At 50.3% G+C, this 19,413-nt stretch overlaps 1 protein-coding gene across 1 annotated transcript in view; it reads right to left on the reverse strand.

Annotated features, from left to right (window-relative positions):
* Positions 1 to 146, reverse strand: part of USE1 (unconventional SNARE in the ER 1) — a 30,664-nt gene extending 30,518 nt beyond the window's left edge. Inside the window, exon 1 of the mRNA XM_068130313.2 lies at positions 35 to 146. Coding sequence (XP_067986414.1) covers positions 35 to 130 — 96 coding nt within the window. The 5' untranslated portion in view covers positions 131 to 146. The remainder of the gene's footprint in view (positions 1 to 34) is intronic.
* Positions 147 to 19,413: the final 19,267 nt, after the last annotated feature.

A 19,413-nucleotide genomic window follows, 5' to 3' on the forward strand; every position in this document is an offset into this window, starting at 1 on the left:
TATTAAGATTTGATAATTAAAACGAAGATTGTACCTTTTCCAAACGCCAGTCCCGCTGTGAACTACCGGCGAGCACCTCGCAGCGACATAACAACCGCACGAGGTTCGTCTCCAAACGACTCGCCGCCATGAATGAACACCGACTTCGCGTCGTACGCGTGAACAACTATTCATTCCACCTGCGCTCAACTTTCAATTTTAATTTACAATTAAATTTATTTATTAGAACACAATAGAACACTGTTAACTAACACAATGAATATTTATATTTTGTCCTATAATAAAACAACAATCAGATATTCCGAGGTACCATGACAATACACCGCCTATTGAACAGTTTGGAAAAAGAAATTGTGAATACTGCATCGATGAATATTTCATAGTTTAACATTTGGAACAGAGATATTTAATAAAAAATAACGTCTATGTATTACGTACGCAATTATGACGGCTTTAAATGGTGATGATTTCCCGCGTCCTCTTTATTTTATTGTCTGAAGTCTCGCCACCCCATAATGTTTGAACAATGCGAAGTTCGCATTAGATCTGACTCCACAGCTTAATAACGTAACGCTCTGCTCGGTTATCGTCTGCAATTATATGATATTGAAAAAAGCCCAAAAGACACCCCGATATCGCTATATTAAAGTATGATCTAATCTAATCTTGCATATGACAAATTACAGCTCATAGATCAGATCTAGTCTAAGTTGGACAGCCAAGTCACAGCATTGTCTGTGTTAGGTGGATTGTCCTAAGTCCTTCGTCAAATTTCCGTCGGTGACACTCATTCACAATGTGATGAATAATCTGATCTGGGTGACCACGGTCACATTCTGGGCTGTCTTTGAATTTCCATTTGTGGAGGTGGTGTGATGTCCTTGCATGGAGAGTGCGGGTCCTGTTGAGTGCAGACCACCTTTTCCAGGGAAGCCAAAACCTGGAAACTCTTCTGTCGGATCACTGACCTGTTCTTTGTTAGCAATGCTGTTGTCTGTTCAAAGATGTCCTTCGGGTACCCCCTCATCATCACTCAAAACGCTTGCAGAGCCCCCAGAAAGGTTTGTGTGACTTGAGTCGCATATTTGGCAGATTCTGCAGTCGCATATTTGGCTTTGGGTTGGCTTTGATGCAGTCAAGTTTGAGTCTCAGCATTCTTGTCGTGCAATGCACATCAGGTGATGGGATGTCCGATTTAAGTGTACCACTGATTAGCCGCATCAGTGTATCCAAGACAGTGTCCAGGTGTTTGTGTGGCTGCTCTCTATCCAAACAGGAAAACAGTATTCCGCTGCAGAGTACACAAGAGCAAGGCCGGCAGTGCGAAGAGTGTGTTCACTTGATCCACAGCTAGTGCTTGCTAGTTTCTGGATGATGTTTACCCTGGTCTTGATCTTTTATGTGACCTGTTTTAGGTGTTTGTGAAAAGTGAGGCTGCAATCAAGGGTGACTCCAAAGTACTTGGGGAACCGTTTGTTCCTGACTGGTTTTCCGCAAAAGGAAACCTGGAGTTTGCTGTGAGGCAGTCGGTCGCTGAGATGGAAAGTGGTAACTGTAGTCTTAGTTGGTTTTGGGTGGAGGTTCCACTAAATTAAGTATTGCTCAGTTTCCTTTTAGATTAAGTATTGCTCAATCAGGTTTAATTTCTGGGAGAGGGTACTGCTGAGATATTGAAAGGTATCTCAGCATTCTTGCCTTCTGGTTCACATCAGGTGGTGGAATGTTAGACAGAATTGGCAGCTCTGGGTTGGCTTTGATGAAGTCAAACTGTCAGCATTCTTGCCTGTGGGTAGCAAGCGCAAGATCATATATGTAGGCAAACTTTCTGGAGGTGGTACAAGGCATGTCGCTCACATATATGTTGCAGAGGATTGGAGCTAAGACAGACCCTTGGGAAAGACCATCATTCTGAGTCCTTATTGAGCTATTGCTTGCTCTCCGGGTGAAACCCTATATCTTCGATTATTAAGCAGAGAAGAAAGGACATGCATTGTGGCTTGGCACTCAAAATATGTCTGGCAGCTTTCAACCAAAGACCATGTCCCCATACCGTATCATATGATGATGAAAGGTCAATTAATGCAACACCTGTCTTGAGCACGTTGGTAAAGCCAGCTTCAATGTGGGTGGCAAGTGCAAGTAATTGATCAACACAACTCCCGCCAGGTTTGAAGTCAGCTTGTTCCTTGGGAAGGTTGGGCTCTGCCAGTGGAGAGAGCCTGGCCCGAAGGACACCCTCAAACAACTGGTATGTTGTACAAAGCATAGATATGGGCTGATAGCTGGAGGAGTCGACAGAGGGTTTCCATCGCTTATGTATGGCAATGACTTTAGCCTCTCTCCAGGTTGATGGTATGACACCAGTTGCATGGATGTTAGTGAAAAGAGAAGCCAACAAGGTCCCAAGTTCTTCAATAATTTATTATGACAAGGACGAATTAATTCGATTTTGGTTCAGGTCTGGATCCAGACCTGGCCTATCAGTGAGATACAAAACATAAACTGTTTAGCCTGGTGGACGTATGCGCTCTGCAGAGTGGCGTTCTAGTTAAAATAGGGATTACATAATGTAAGGTGCAGTCTTGCAGCATTTCACACTGGAGACTATTGAATCTTGGGGGGTTATAATTAATAGATCCAGAGGGGTGTAAGCTGATGCCAGGCAGCTATCGGATAGGCTAATGGGGTTTCAGGTTGTATTCATAGAGGGATAAATTACAAATCAAAAGAGGTAGCGTTAACTCTCTGTACAGGAATTGAGTGAGGCCTATCAAGAATATTGTACTGTAGCGACCCATGGATCCCCCAAGCGAGACCAGCAACAGAATCTCCTTGCTCCAGCCGGTGACTAACCGGCGGGCAAACCACGGCGCCGGGGTGGCCGGTCACGTGACCACCAAAGCGTGCCACGCGTGCGGTTATAATCCTTTGCACCTGTCGGTCACCTGACCACCAAAGCGCGCCTCGCCTGAGAGGCGTGGCTTTCGGTTTCGGTTGTGCTTTCGGGTTTTGATATATATGCAGCCCGATAAACGGGCTTTTCAGAGTTCCCGAGTTGGTTTTTACAATAAACATCTTCTCGGACGAGTTTGTGTCTTGCCCGTCACTTCGTCCGTCTCAAGCAAGGGCCCTGCTCTTCACTGGTGACCCCGAATTTACGACACGCGATGGACACCGCAGTGTCCCTCAAATTGCCCACCTTCTGGGAAGCACATGCCGCCGTCTGGTTCGCGCAGGCGGACTCCCAGTTCGCCCTGCGTAGCATAACGGAGGACGCCACGCGATACCACTACGTGGTCGCCGCGCTTGGCTCCGCGACCACCGCCCGCTGCCTGAGCTTCCTCCAGAACCCGCCCGCTGACGGCAGGTACGACGCCATCAAGGCACTTCTTCTGGGCGCTTTCGCCCTCTCCCCGGCTGAGCGCGCACGACGCCTGCTCGACCTTCCTGAGCTCGGCGATACGCGCCCGTCCGAACGCATGGACTACATGCTCGCGTTGCTCGGCGAGCACCCCTCGGATTTCCTGTTTCGGGAGCTTTTTCTTCGCCAGCTCCCGGCCCAGGTACGGGTCGCCCTGGCAGGCACGACCATCGTGAACCCCCGCGACTTCGCCAAGGAGGCCGACAAGATCGATTCAGCAAGCCAGCTCGCCGGATCGGCGAGCCAACTCGTCGGGGTGGCGGCCGGGAGCCCTCCCGCCCGCCCGCCCGGCGCCCGCGACGCAGTTTCCTTCCCGGAGGCCGCCGGGCCGGCGCGACTGGCAGTGGCGACGCCACGTCGCCCGGTCCCAAACGCGTCGACCGGAGCCCCCGCCGGACCCGGCCTGGTGTTATTTCCACGCCAGGTTCGGGCGGCAGGCCCGATCATGTCGACCCCCGTGCACGTTCAGCAAGTCGGGAAACGGGCGGGCCGGCGTTCCCTACCAGCAATGAACGCCGGCCGTTCCGGAAACCTGTTATTCATCGCGGACCAAGCGTCGGGGCGGCGCTTTCTCTGCGACACCGGCGCCCAGCTGAGCGTCATTCCCGCTTCGGCGGAGGACAGGCGGGCCGCCGTTTGCGGCCCCTCCTTAATCGCGACCAACGGCTCCGCCATCCGCACCTTTGGCCCACGCACCGTCGCCCTCCGCTTCGGCAGCCAGCTCTTTCACTGGGAGTTCGTGACGGCGGACGTCCCCATGGCTTTGCTCGGGGCCGATTTTCTGTGCGCCCACGGGCTGCTGGTCGACGTGAAACGCCGGCGTCTCGTCAACGCCGAAACTTTCAGCTCCCTGGCATGCGCTTTGAGCCATTCCGCGCCCACCGAGTTTTCCTGCGTCCTCCCATTGGCAGACGACTTCGCACGTCTCCTCGCGGAGTTCCCGGCCCTCACGCGACCGACGTTTTCGGCCATCGCGGTGCGTCACGGCATCGAGCATCACATCCCCACTACGGGCCCGCCGGTGTACGCCCGGGCTCGCCGTCTCGATCCCGCCAAACTCGCCGTCGCCAAGGCCGAGTTCGCCGCGCTGGAGCGCCTCGGCATCGTGCGGCGCTCCGACAGCGCCTGGGCCTCGCCGCTGCACATCGTCCCGAAGCCGGGGGGCGGATGGCGGCCATGCGTTGACTACCGCCGCCTTAACGACGCCACTACCCCCGACAGGTACCCCGTCCCGCACATCCAGGATTTTTCCGCCCGGTTGGCGGGGCGGACCATTTTTTCAAAAGTGGACCTGATTCGGGGGTACCACCAGGTGCCCGTCCGCCCGGCCGACATCCCGAAGACGGCCGTTATTACACCTTTCGGCCTCTTTGAATTCCTCCGGATGCCCTTCGGCCTCAAAAATGCGGCACAGGCGTTCCAGCGCCTGATGGACGGCGTGCTGCGCGACTTGCCGTTCCTCTACACCTACCTGGACGACATCCTCGTCGCCAGCACGTCCAGAGCCGAGCACCTCCTCCACCTCCGGACGCTGTTCGGCCGCTTCAGCGAGCACGGATTGATCGTCAACCCGGCCAAATGTCACTTTGGTGCGGCGACAATCGACTTTTTGGGCCACCGCATCACCCGGACCGGCGCCGTGCCGCTACCGGCCAAAGTCGAGCCCATCGCCGCTTTCCCGCGCCCCCGCTCCGTCAAGGCGCTGCAGGAGTTCCTCGGGATGGTGAACTTTTATCACCGCTTCGTTCCCCGAGCTGCGCAACTCATGTGGCCCTTGTACGCCGCCCTCCGCGGCCAGCCGGCGAAACGCGACGTTGTCTGGTCCACGGACATGGACGCTGCTTTTACCGGCGCAAAACGGGCCCTCGCCAACGCCACACTGCTGGCCCACCCGGTACCCCAGGCTCCCATCGCCCTCACCACGGACGCCTCCGACTACGCCGTGGGCGCGGTCCATGAACAATGGGTAAACTGGGCCTGGCAGCCGCTCGCGTTCTTCAGCCGGCAACTCCTGCCCAACGAGTTGAAGTACAGCACCTTCGACCGCGAGCTCCTCGGGCTGTACCTGGCCGTCCGCCATTTTCGCCACCTCCTGGAGGGCCGCCCGTTCACGGCTTTTGTCGACCACAAGCCGTTGGTTTTCGCCATGGCCAAGGTCGCGGAGCCGTGGTCGGCCCGCCAGCAGCGCCACCTCTCCGCCGTGTCGGAGTACACCACGGACATCCGGCACGTCGCCGGGAAGGACAACGCCGTGGCCGACTGCCTTTCTCGAGCCGGCACCAACGCCGTCCACCTCGGCGTCGATTTCGCCCTAATGGCAACGGACCAGGCCACCGATGGCACGGTGCAGGCACTCCGGGTGGCGGACACGGGCCTCTGCTTGGCTGACGTCCCCTTCGCGGACACGGTCCTGCTGTGCGACATCTCCCAAGGCCGACCGCGCCCCGTTGTGCCGGTCACCTGGCGGCGGCGCATTTTTGCTTCGCTCCACGGCCTCTCTCACCCGGGCCGGAAGGCGTCCCAGAGGCTGGTGACGGCGCGTTTCGTCTGGCATGAGCTGCGACGGAACGTCCGCGACTGGGCCAACGCCTGCACACCCTGCCGGCGGGCCAAGGTCCACCGTCATACCCAGGCTCCGCTGGCTCCCTTCACCGTGTCCGAGCGACGGTTCGACCACGTCCACGTGGACCTGGTGGGTCCCCTTCCCCCATCGCAGGGGTTCACCCACCTGCTTACCATGGTGGACAGGACCACCAGGTGGCCGGAGGCCGTGCCCCTCGCCTCCACCACCACCGCCGACGTGGCCCAGGCGTTCATCGCCACCTGGGTCGCGCGTTTCGGCGCACCAGCGGACATCTCGTCGGACCGCGGCGCACAGTTCACGTCCGAACTATGGGGCGCGGTCGCCCGCACGTTGGGCGTTACCCTGCACCGCACCACGGCCTACCACCCCCAGGCCAACGGGTTGTGCGAGCGGTTCCACCGCTCCATGAAGGCCGCACTCATGGCCGGCCTCCAGGACGACGGCTGGGCTGACCGGCTCCCATGGGTCCTTTTGGGCCTCCGCACGGCTCCCAAAGAGGACCTCCAGGTGTCCACCGCCGAGCTGGTGTACGGCCAGGCCCTCCGCGTACCGGGCGAGTTCATTCCCGACGCCACCAGCCCATGGTCCGCCGCGCGCCAGCGCACGGACTTCCAGGAGGCCGCCCGACGTTTCGCCCCGGTGCCCACGTCCCGCCACGGCGACCCCCAATCCTACGTACCCCCAGCACTCCGCACGGCGGAGTACGTCTTCGTGCGCCACGACGCGCACCGGGGGCCGCTCCGGCCACCATACGACGGACCCTTCAGGGTCCTACGGTGGGACAACAAGTCCTTCATCGTCAACATCGGCGGCCGGGCGGACCGGATTTTGCTGGACCGCCTCAAGCCGGCCCACATGGACGTCGGCCAGTCGCCACAGCTGGCTCTCCCACCGCGGCGCGGCCGCCCCCCGTCCACTGCACCCCCCCGTCCGACCACCCGCCACCACACCGGACCCCCCCCCCCCCCCCCCCCACGACTGGCCAGGGGTCGTTTCGGTCGGGTAATCCGGACCCCCCTCAGGTTGACCTTCCTGGATCAAGTCCATTCTGGGGGGGCGTGTGTAGCGACCCATGGGTCCCCCAAGCGAGACCAGCAACAGAATCTCCTTGCTCCAGCCGGTGACGTAACCGGCGGGCAAACCACGGCGCCGGGGTGGCCGGTCACGTGACCACCAAAGCGTGCCGCACGTGCGGTTATAATCCTTTGCACCTGTCGGTCACGTGACCACCAAAGCGCGCCTCGCCTGAGAGGCGTGGCTTTCGGTTTCGGTTGTGCTTTCGGTTTCGGTTGTGCTTTCGGGTTTTGATATATATGCAGCCCGATAAACGGGCTTTTCAGAGTTCCCGAGTTGGTTTTTACAATAAACATCTTCTCGGATGAGTTTGTGTCTTGCCCGTCACTTCGTCCGTCTCAAGCAAGGGCCCTGCTCTTCAGTACTGTATATAGTTTTGGTCACCACATCTGAGGAAGGACATAGCTGCCATAGAGAGGGTTCAGCATTGATACAGGTCTAGTTAGGATAAGACCATGCATGACATCATAATATGTTCGATCAGGTCATTGAAAGGATCAGACTGTGCCTCACCATTCTAAATTTCCTGTAATAAAATTTACTTCCATAGGGGTGTCGAGGTAGGGGGGGGGGGGGGGGGGGGGAGGGGAAGGGGTGCAATATCGCAAGTCAAAAACCCTTAGGGAGGGTGGATAGTGTTTTGTAATAACGGTTGGCGTCAGGAAGGGCATCCGGCCGTAAAACATTGCTTCAAAAAGGGGACCGAAAAAAAACAACAACAACCACAGTTCCCGAAAAAGGCCAACCCCCGCTTGCGGGGAAAAATGGCCTCTAAAGGTGGTTTTATTCATATTATGTTATTATCATTGGTGTTGTTATTGCTTTTGTTATTTTAAGCGGCCTTGGAAAAACGCCATGAAAAACGCCACGTAAGCGGCAGGAAGGGTAGTGTTATTAACCTTGGTGTAGTATATAGACTACCGTAGATCTATGCTCAGGTCCATTCGTCGACGCGATCAGCATAGATTGCCTCACTGTTTTCGGGATTCCTCCAAATTTCTTTCATTTTAGTGTTAAACAGCATTATTGACTGTCTAAGAATTGAAAGAATGTTTTTACTTCTTATTATGTCTAAGAAGTCTGTTTTTGCTTCTGGTAAAGGTTTTCATGGCATGGCACGATAAGCTGTTTATAAACGTTAAAGGGAACCCAAACACTCAGACCACCTAATTCATCCCCTGATACCCCACAAAATAGATATAATGTGTCTTTTCCGATTTATAAAGTGGGTAATTTTACGATTAAAAGTCGATATATTTTTCTTCTTCTTCACATTACCCATGACATCACCTCGTGAAAGTGACCGCCACTTCCGTATTGTCTACGGATATTAAACATCAACGAACAATTTAACTCAAACGGTGAATAATTTTCGAATTGCTACAATTATGCCTCGTCGATGCGTCCTTGGTGGTTGTAGTAATACAAACCGAGATGGTTTCATGCTGCACCAATAGACAAATGATCCAAGGGTTGCCAGAAATTGAACGAGGTTTGCTCGAAATACCTGAGTGTGGATGGGGCCTACAAAATGGTCGCTTTTGTGCTCGGAACACTTTACAGAGAACTGTTATGAAACAACAGAGTCTATGTCTTGTGGTTATTCACCATGATTGAGAGATGCCATTCCTGCGATTAAGCGGAAGAAACAGCCGTCACACTAATCTGTAACACCTTCTCTGCCGAGCTACCAGCATATGGGCATAGGCTATTTGAGTGGTGAATCGAACACCTGTGTTGGTCCGCCGGCGACCGAACTCACCTCGCTAGATGTGCTGTCTAACATCGCCGCCACCTTGCCGTACGCATCGGAAGAGCTCAAAAACCTAGAAGCCATTGTCTTGGACGCCATCACGTCTACTCCGATATCCCATAAACTACCACCAAAGGAAGATTTGAATTCAGTACGATCGGCATCTGCAATGAGGGTTAGTATATGAGGGTTATAATGAGGGAGAATGAGGGTTAGTATATCTGAAATGTCTGTGTCGTGCGTGTGTGTGTGTTTGGGTGCATGTGTGTGTGTGTGTGTGTGTGTGTGTGTGTGTGTGTGTGTGTGTGTGTGTGTGTGTGTCCGTGTGTGTGTGTGTGTTGAATATGTTAGTGTGAAGACTTACAGAGAAAGAAAACCTGGCGCTGCAATATATAAAGATGATATCTCCACAGGTGATGTGGGCAATACAATCGAGCAGCATATCCAATATCCATCTACCCTGATGCCCAGTTTACAGGTATGACTTTTACACACATTCCTCCGAAAGTGTTTCTATCACTAATCTTGTCTGCAATAGCTTATTCACACTCCCACTGATCCGATTCAACATACCGAGAACCTTCAGAGTTGCTAATGATGGAGGAATCCGTATCGGAATCCGAGCTCGGAGTGCACTGTTTCTCTATGGAAGTCGCCATTTGGATCGAGGTGAGATCACGATGTGACGTCACTGGTGAAATCGAAAAATCGACATTCTCGGGCTGTTTTAGACACTTTGTGATTGGCAAAAAAATACCCTTCAAATTAGCCCAAGATTAATGATTTTCAATGGTTTTCAAAAAAAAAAAAATTGCCGTTTGGGTGCCCTGTTTAACATCGCGTTTGTCCAATGAGGAAACCCCTTGGGGAGAGGAGACATTTGCTAAGTTTCCCATAAATTCGTACATAATTTTTAGACCCAGAATCGATTATATCTTGTCATTTTTGACAACATTTTTATATAGTAATATCGCGGCAAAAAAATATTAACGGAGAAAATATGAACAGAAATGACCTCCTTCCGACGAGAAATAGCCAATCATAGAGCAGCGATACATCATGTGATCATATCGGCCAATGAGCGGCCTTCCAGGTTAGCGGTTCGGGTTAGGGTTACATGAGATGATGAGATTCGTTCAAATTTGTGATATTTATTTCGGTCAAAATAACTCATTTTTGATGATTGGGATGCGGAGTTCTATCTCAAAAATGAGTCATTTGCCGCCGAAATGAATATCAACTTCGAATGAATTTCATCATAAAACATCGGAAAAACCTAGGTTTGATGTGAAAAACGATTATGGGCAACTTGTAAACATTTACTGGATATTTAGGCTACTTGTTGAATGTTGTATTAATATGACCCGACTGCAAAGCCGCATTGAGCCGGCGAAGCCAAAGCCTCTTGCCACTATTTTACCCATCACTATGGCATCAGTAGGTTAGGTAGTTGGTAGTAGGTAGGTGTAGTACGTACCGTACCTAGTTCAAAATGACACCATTTGCATTCTGGATGAGATTAAAATTGATAAAATTTACTTCTCGATTAATTCGGTGAATTCCGTCTCAACTGTTGTGATTGGTACTACGTACTGCGTCGTGACGTCTGGGGGCGTGGCTTCAGTGGTTAATGGCGGCTCGTCATGATGGCCGTGTGCTCTGTGAGAGCTTGGTATCGTCTTTAATAAACCGCTTGATTAAAGGAGATTCCTGAACTTACTACATGGTGGCAGCGCGGGATCGTGAAGATCAACAAGCAGTTTGACGTTTGGTCTTGTTTTTCTTTGCGGATTACCACGGCGGCACGTTCCGTGTTTTTTGCAACATGGCGAAGTTCCCGACAATGGACTGGTCCAGCTCGGACCTGGCGGAGACCTTCAAGTTGTTCAAGCAACGAATGAACTTGGTGCTGTCGGACGAGGGCATCGATACTAAAGCCAGACAGGCCATCAAGATTCAGATTGCTGTGGGAGACGAAGGACTGAGGCGGATCAATGCATCGACTCTGAGTGAGGATGATAAAAAGGATCCGGATAAATTATATAAATTATTCGAGGATCAGTTGGACATTCATGTAAACTTTCGGATTCACCGGCTGGAAATGATGAGATTTCGGCAGCAAGAAGGAGAGTCCATTGATGATTTCGTCAACCGATGCCGACGGAAGGGAAGGTTGTGCAATTTCTCCGAAGCAGAACTCTCGGAACGGATTATCGAGTTGATTGTTGCGAGCACCCCACATGATGATTTTCAAAAGCATCTGCTCGACCAGGAGGTCGGGTACGACATGGACCTGGTTTTAAGTGAGGGACGCAAGTACGAAGCAATGGTAATCGGAAAGCAGGCCATCCAGAAGATGGAAGGGCCTTCATCGTCTGTGAATGCCATGACACATCCACAAAAGTGCAAAAAGTGTGGACTATCACATCCACCACGGAACTGCCCAGCATACAATGATTATTGTAAGTATTGTGGTGAACTGGGACACTGGGCCCGTTGTGAAAATCCCAAACGAAGCACGAGATATGCTGATGGACACTATTGGAGCCGCCGTCCTGCAATGGGTGGAAGAGTCCGTCGAGTCATCAGAAGCAAGTTGAGAGGTATGCTTCGGGGAAGTAACAATAATGGGACCTCGGTGAATGAAGTGTCGGGGTATTGTACTGAAGGCGATGAAGACAGTTACGAAAGTGACACTGACGCATATGAACACACCAAGCCGTTTCACGTGATCAGGGTATCCGCACTGTGTATGAAGGAGACGAGGGATGAAGTGTACACATTGTTGAACGTTGTATGCCCTGACATGAAAGGTGCATACAAACTGCAGTTGAAAGTGGATACAGGTGCGTCAGGGAATACTTTGCCAACGCGTATTGTGAAGGACATGTATGGAAACAAATGGATGTCAAAACTGACTCCGCTTGGTGGGACCATGCTCACTGCTTACAATGGCAGTGAGATGAAGTGTCATGGAATCCTCAAGCTTTTGTGTCGATATAAAGACTCAGATTGGTTCAAGTACAGGTTCTATGTGGTTGAAGTACCTGGACCTGCAGTACTTGGACTACCAGCGTGTGAACGGCTCAACATCGTCACCATAAACAGCATTGCTGGGCAACGGAGGACATTGCTGAAGGCTGCACCTCCAGCATCAAGGATTCCAAAACCAATGCGCCATGAGGAACAGGCCTACAAGGTGAATTCCGTGGATGATTTGAAAAGGCTGTTCCCGGACAGGTTTGACTGCATTGGGAATTTTAAAGGAAAAGTGAGGCTTCATCTAAAGCCTGATGCAAAGGCATCGATTGACGCACCAAGGAAGTGTAGTGTTCACATCAAAGGGAAGTTGAAGGAGAAACTAATGAAAATGGAAAAACAGGGTATCATCAGGAAAGTGGACTATCATAGGGATTGGTGCTCTTCCACCTGTAATAGTGTAAAGAAAGATGGGAGCTTAAGAGTATGTCTCGATCCGAAACGCCTGAACTCTTGGCTGAAGAGGTGTCCACATAAAATACCGACATTAGACGAGCTGAATCCAGAATTTGCTGACGCCACAATATTCTCAAAATTAGATGCTTGGGCTGGTTATTGGGCTGTGTATCTGGATGAGGAAAGCCAGGATTTGACCACATTCCGCACACCTTTTGGGCGCTGGTGCTTCAAGAGATTGCCTTTTGGGTTATGTGTCAGCCAGGATCTGTTCCAGCAAGCCATGGACCGCATACTCGAGCAAGCACCAGGCTGTATTGGTATCTCCGATGATGTGGCAGTATCAGGACGAACTGAAGAGGAGCATGATCGTAATCTTCTGAACCCGATGAAAGTAGCACGAAGTGAGGGTCTGGTTTTCAACTCTTTGAAATGCATCATCAAGACTGACCGTATCAACTTATTCGGCTCGATCTACAGCAAACAAGGAATCTTACCTGATCCTGGGAAGATCTGCGACATCCGGAAGATGCCGTCACCGCAGGATAAGGAAGACTTGAGCCGATTCATTGGACTGATGAACTATCTGTCACCACATATTCCCCACTTTGCGGATAAAGTGGTACCCCTCCGAGATTTACTGAAGAATGGAGTGCCATTCATGTGGCAGGAAGACCATCAGTTTGCATTTGAGCAACTGAAACAGAGTGTTGATGCAGACGCCTGTCTAACATACTATCATCATGACAAGGAGACAGTTTTGGAAGTAGATGCGTCACAGAAGGGACTGGGTGCATGCCTTTTGCAGGATGACAAGCCTGTTGCTTTTGCGTCATGTACTCTGACACCCACTCAGTCTGCATATTCAAACATTGAACGAGAAACCCTGGCCCTTGTTGCTGGCATACAGAAGTTCCATACTTATGTGTTTGGGAAACGTTTCAAGGTATACACAGACCACAAACCATTGGTCATGATCATCAGCAAACCGCTTACAAGCGCCCCTCCACGGCTTCAGCGCCTTCTTGTGAAAATCCAACGCTACGATTTTGATCTGGAGTATAAGGCCGGCCGTGAGATGATGCTATCAGACACGCTGTCGAGGCTACCGAACCCAGAGAACAATCAGGAACTGCAGTTGGACACACCTGTAGATGGTATTGAGCCTGATGATGTGGACGATCATCATCGCTTTGACCTCATTGATTTCAGCTCAAGGAAACAGGACCAACTCGGAGAGTGTGGAAAGGCTGATAGAACCTTTCAAGCATTGCAGCAGGTTGTTCATCGAGGGTGGCCTGCTGGGATTACAGAGCTGCCTGTGGACCTACGTCCGTACTGGCCATACCGTGATGAAATTGGTATTTGTGACGGTGTTCTCTTCAAAGGTCGACAAGTTGTCTGTTGGTTCCTGCACAACAAAGGCATCAGGAAATTCAGGAACGATTGAAGGAACGTGGAGACCGGATGGCGAAGCAATACAACAGAACGGCTGGGCCGCAATTACCTGAATTGGCTATTGGACATCGGGTTCGGATTCTGAACAAGGACACGCACCAATGGTACCCCGGGAAAGTTGTGGCTCACTGTAATGAACCCCGCTCGTATATAGTACAGACGCCTAACGAGACGCATCTTCGAAGAACCAGGGCACACTTGCATGAACTTCATCCACCCGATTGTGGCGCCAAGTGGAAGGACGAACCGACCCAACCAACACATCAAAGTCTACCGACTGCTCGACACGTACATTTCAACAACGACGCTTCAGCAATGGAAACCATTGGCTGTTCCAGCTCCAAGGATGACGAGAGTGCTGAGACAACAAGGCCGGACAACTCTCCGTACTCGACCAGATCAGGCCGTGTGATTCGAAAACCATTGAGATATCGTGATAGTGAATAACGACCATCATAAATCAGCCCTTGTAATGTTGGTGCAGAGACAATCTGTTGATTGGAATGATTCCGTGTTTTCTCTGTTTTAGCTAATCATACTGAGCAGTCATTACATTTTGGTTAAGAGTTATAACAGTAACCCCATATCCCATCTATGTGTGGTTCAAGTTGTGTCTGATTGTGTTTCTTATTTTGATTTAGTTTAGTAGTGTTTTGTTGCATACAAACATAATAATTTCAATGAAAGGGAGATGTTGTGATTGGTACTACGTACTGCGTCGTGACGTCTGGGGGCGTGGCTTCAGTGGTTAATGGCGGCTCGTCATGATGGCCGTTTGCTCTGTGAGAGCTTGGTATCGTCTTTAATAAACCACTTGATTAAAGGAGATTCCTGAACTTACTACATCAACTTCGGATATTTCCGGCCGTGAAAAACTATCCCCTACGGCCGCGAGATTTCTAAAAAATAATTCGTCGTCAATTTTAGAATATTTGACGCCGTTTTCAGCCTCCGAAACGTGGCACCGGTATAAGCTTTTTGAAATATTTTTTCAAATGCTCGAATCTCATTGGTTCCGGTGTTTGGTGAAGATTTTCCATTCACAACACCGGCTTCGCCGGCTACTATTGCTTTGTAATAAGTAATCTATCTATAATTCCAGTAATCTCTGTGTGTATGTCTGTGTGTATGTCTGTGTGTCTGTGTGTCTGTGACCGCTGTTTCTCGACAACCACGGGTCCGATATACTTTAAACTTGCCAGGTATATTGCTGGGGACCTGAGGATGTGCCTTTTCAAGGTTTCATATTAATCGGAGAAGTAGTTACCGAGCTATGTCCAAAAAACGATTCAACCAATCAGAGAGCAGCGAGCTATCACGTGTGCCGAACGTGGCGAACAGACTCTGCCTCGGACGGCACATTTGAGAGCGTATTCATTTATTTCACGTTGGCAAACTATGTTGCCGCTATGTTGGCGTTAAACTATGTTTTAAAACTAATTTGCGATTCTTTCGCTTTCCTGCGCGTTTGTGCACGCTATGGCGATTTCTTTACCAAACTCCGCAAGCCGTTCGCTTTGGACCAAACCATTTCATGTAAATAGAGGGGGGGGATTGTCACCGTACTCGCAAGCCGTTCGCTTTGGACCAAACCATTTCATGTAAATAGAGGGGGGGGGGATTGTCACCGTACTCGCAAGCCGTTCGCTTTGGACCAAACCATTTCATGTAAATAGAGGGGGGGGATTGTCACCGTACTCGCAAGCCGTTCGCTTTGGCTTTGCGAATGGACCAAACCATTTCATGTAAATAGAGGGGGGGGATATAATTTTAGATATATATATAGTACGGGCACGCCCTAGTAACATTAATACTAGTACCCGACTGCAAAGCCGCAATGAGCCGGCGAAGCCAAAGCCTCTTGCCACTATTTTACCCATCACTATGGCATCAGTAGGTTAGGTAGTTGGTAGTAGGTAGGTGTAGTCGGTGTAGTAGGTGTAGTAGGTGTAGTAGGTACCATTTGCATTCTGGATGAGATTAAAATTGATAAAATTTACTACTTGATTAATTCGGTGAATTCCGTCTCAACTTCGGATATTTCCGGCCGTGAAAAACTATCCCCGACGGCCGCGAGATTTCTAAAAAATAATTCTTCGTCAATTTTAGAATATTGACGCCGTTTTCACCCTCCGAAATGCGTAATAAGCTTTTTAAAAATATTTTTCAAATGCTCGAATATCATTGGTATTTTGGTGACGATGTTTGGTGACGATTTTAGTTGAAGATAACGAGGTTTGTCTTAACGTATTTTAATTACAAATTAGAGGTGCATTAGATTGTGAATCAAACAACGACAAGTGAAACCAACTCCTATTGAACTTTTTCGCAATTGTTTTATGCAAACTTCTGCATCCGGAAGATGGCGGCCTCCATTGCGACCTAACCCTAACCCTAACGACTTCCGGTCCGGTGCAGAGAGGACGCTGGCGTCGCTTGCTCGCCGCTTCTCCGACTGGGCCATTGTCTTTAGCTTGCTTTTCTGGTGGTCGTGGCGGATTTTTGGCCATTGAGTCTGCCCTCTGCAAGGTCCCGGCTCTGCTCCTAGCTTCGCCTGCCCGGCTCCTTCGCTGTTTCCTCGGGCCCGCTCCCGTGGGTTGTGGCCATTGTTTCGCCTCCTCAACCTTGGCCTCGTGCTCGTCTCTTCGCTCCTGCCTGGCATGGCTCTGCGGTACTCCGCCGCAATGCTTCTGCTTAATACCCGCTCCACCCCATCATGCATCTCTACAATCAAATCCAATGGACTCCTGCGACGACCCAGGTACATTCACCGTGGCTCCGGTCGTAAGTTTGTTCATTTACAATCAGGTCACTCCATCCCCGTCCTCTGGTCGGCTCAGCGCACTCCCACTCATCGTCCCAGCGCACCTGGTCACAGCAACGCACACAATCGCACCTCCTGTCTGCGAACCCTGGCCAAATCACCTGAGTTCATCCCCGCCGTACAAAACAACATCAAGCTCACCCTGTTCAATACCCGGTCCCTCAACAACAAATGCCTCATCCTGAACGACTACATCCTGGTAAATAAACTGGACTTTCTCTGTCTCACTGAAACCTGGCAACAACCTCTGGACTACTTCCCACTCAACCTCACCACACCCAATGGATATTCCTACATCAATAAACCACGCTCGGAGGGCCGAGGTGGTGGAATTGCCATTATTCACCGACAAGACATCAGGACCAGCCTCATCTCCATCGCATCTGCTCCATCATTTGAACACCTGGCTTTTAAACTCTCTGGTCACACACAGTCAGTCATGGCTGTTGTCTACCGCCCTCCCAAACCACACCCATCATTCCTGTCTGACTTCTCCTACTTTCTGACCCAGCTATGTTCCCTCTCCCCCTCAATCCTCCTCCTTGGTGATTTCAATATCCACATGGACTCCACTGACTCCACGATAACCACTGACTTCACTGATTTACTCACCTGCTTTAACCTCACTCAACATGTCAACTTTCCTACCCATAACCATGGTCACATTTTGGACCTTGTCTGCTCTACTGGATTAATTTTGCACCATCTCTCTGGCTCCGACCTCACCCTCTAGCCATCACTATGACCATCAACATCCCCGCCCCAACACCAAGGCATTATCGCACTATCAACTTCCGTAAGCTAAACGCTCTTTCACCTACCTCATTCTCATCCACCCTCTCTGAAAAAATGTCCACTTCTCCCTTTGTTGACCTCCAGAACCCTTCTGATCTCACTGACCTGGACTAAACCTGGACCTGGACTAAACCTGGACCTGGACCTAAACCTGGACTAAAACCTGACACCCTAAACAACTTCAGACCCATCTCCAACCTACCCTTTCTGTCGAAAGTTTTGGAACGCGCTGTAGCCGCTCAACTCAAACATCACCTCTCTGCCAATAACCTGTGTGAAACATTCCAATCTGGATTCCGCTCCAACCACAGTGCTGAAACTGCTCTCCTCAAAATCACCAACGACCTTCTCCTCTCCTCTGCAACTACAACCACACTCTCTCCTCCTGCCTTGACCAACTTGCGCCTATAAAAACCAAAACAGTTTCTTTCACCCATTCTGCTCCCTGGTTTACCCCTGAACTCCGCCTGATGAAAACTCGTGCTCGCCAACTTGAAGGACTCCGCAATAAAACAGGGCTCACAATTCACTCCCAAGCCTACAAGGACCACATACAACACTACAAAGATGCCCTCTCCCGCACCCGCTCCGCCTACTACAACCACACTCTCTCCTCCTGCCTTGACCAACTTGCGCCTATAAAAACCAAAACAGTTTCTTTCACCCATTCTGCTCCCTGGTTTACCCCTGAACTCCGCCTGATGAAAACTCGTGCTCGCCAACTTGAAGGACTCCGCAATAAAACAGGGCTCACAATTCACTCCCAAGCCTACAAGGACCACATACAACACTACAAAGATGCCCTCTCCCGCACCCGCTCCGCCTACTACTCTCAAATTATCCACTCTGGCTCCGGAAACCCAAAAGCACTCTTCTCTACAACAAGTGAATCCACTTGGATTCCGCCCAGGTTGGCACATGGAAATTATGATGTAGCATAATTATCATCTCGGGTCAAGATTTGAAATTATGCCATGGTTTTTGTAAAATTGCTACTAGTATTCACATTATGTACTTTTCTTTTGATTTAAACATCCATAAATACAAAACAAATAGTTTTGTAATCTTAAAAATTTATTAAATGTACAAAAAATGGCATTTGTACAAAAAATGACATTTGTAAGAATATAAATGACATATTACAAAATCATATTTTCTGCTCTGGGTGTCTGGGTACGGGGACCAAAACAAAATAAAGCAAAAACTAGCTTTCACCTCTCGGTTACTCGCCTGGGCTCCCGACATGTATCGGTGATCAACCCGCAGCAGAAAGTGCTTCAAACTTCACAAAGGTCCGGTCCGCGCATGCGCCGCACGTCCGGACACGTGTTTGGGTTGACCACTAGCGAGCGGCCGCGTACCAGCCAAAGGGGTAGCCCATGGTTAGCCTAAATATAGATTTGATGACGTCATGTTTACACATCTGAGCGACAGAAACTGTCTACACTGTTGGAGCTTCACTTTTGGAGAGACAGAAATTCCCAGGCGAACTCTATAACGCACCAGGTTTACAACCTGTGCGTTAATAATATGCCAGACTTCATTAGGCCAACTGGCAAATTTTCATTGACATTTGCCCAGTTTCAACTTTTTTTGACCCAGAGGGTCCTCTGGGTCCTTTGGGCATTTGGGTCCTCTGGGTCATTTTCTGGTCTGGGTCTGGCAAATTTTCATTGACATTTGCCCAGTTTCAACTTTTATTGACCCAGAGGGTCATTTGGGTCCTCTGGGTCATTTGGGTCCTCTGGGTCATTTGGGTCCTCTGGGTCATTTGGGTCCTCTGGGTCATTTGGGTCCTCTGGGTCATTTGGGTCCTCTGGGTCATTTGGGTCCTCTGGGTCATTTGGGTCCTCTGGGTCATTTGGGTCCTCTGGGTCATTTGGGTCCTATATTCCTATCCTATAACATATATATCCTATAACCTATCCTATATATATCCTATATCATATAACATATATCCTATATATCCTATAACATAACATATAACAAATATATCCTATATTATGTACTAGCGAGCGGCCGCGTACCAGCCAAAGGGGTAGCCCATGGTTAGCCTAAATATAGATTTG

Source organism: Myxine glutinosa, chromosome 11 (assembly GCF_964187855.1).
Source record: "Myxine glutinosa chromosome 11, kmMyxGlut1.1, whole genome shotgun sequence".
NCBI lineage: Eukaryota > Metazoa > Chordata > Myxini > Myxiniformes > Myxinidae > Myxine > Myxine glutinosa.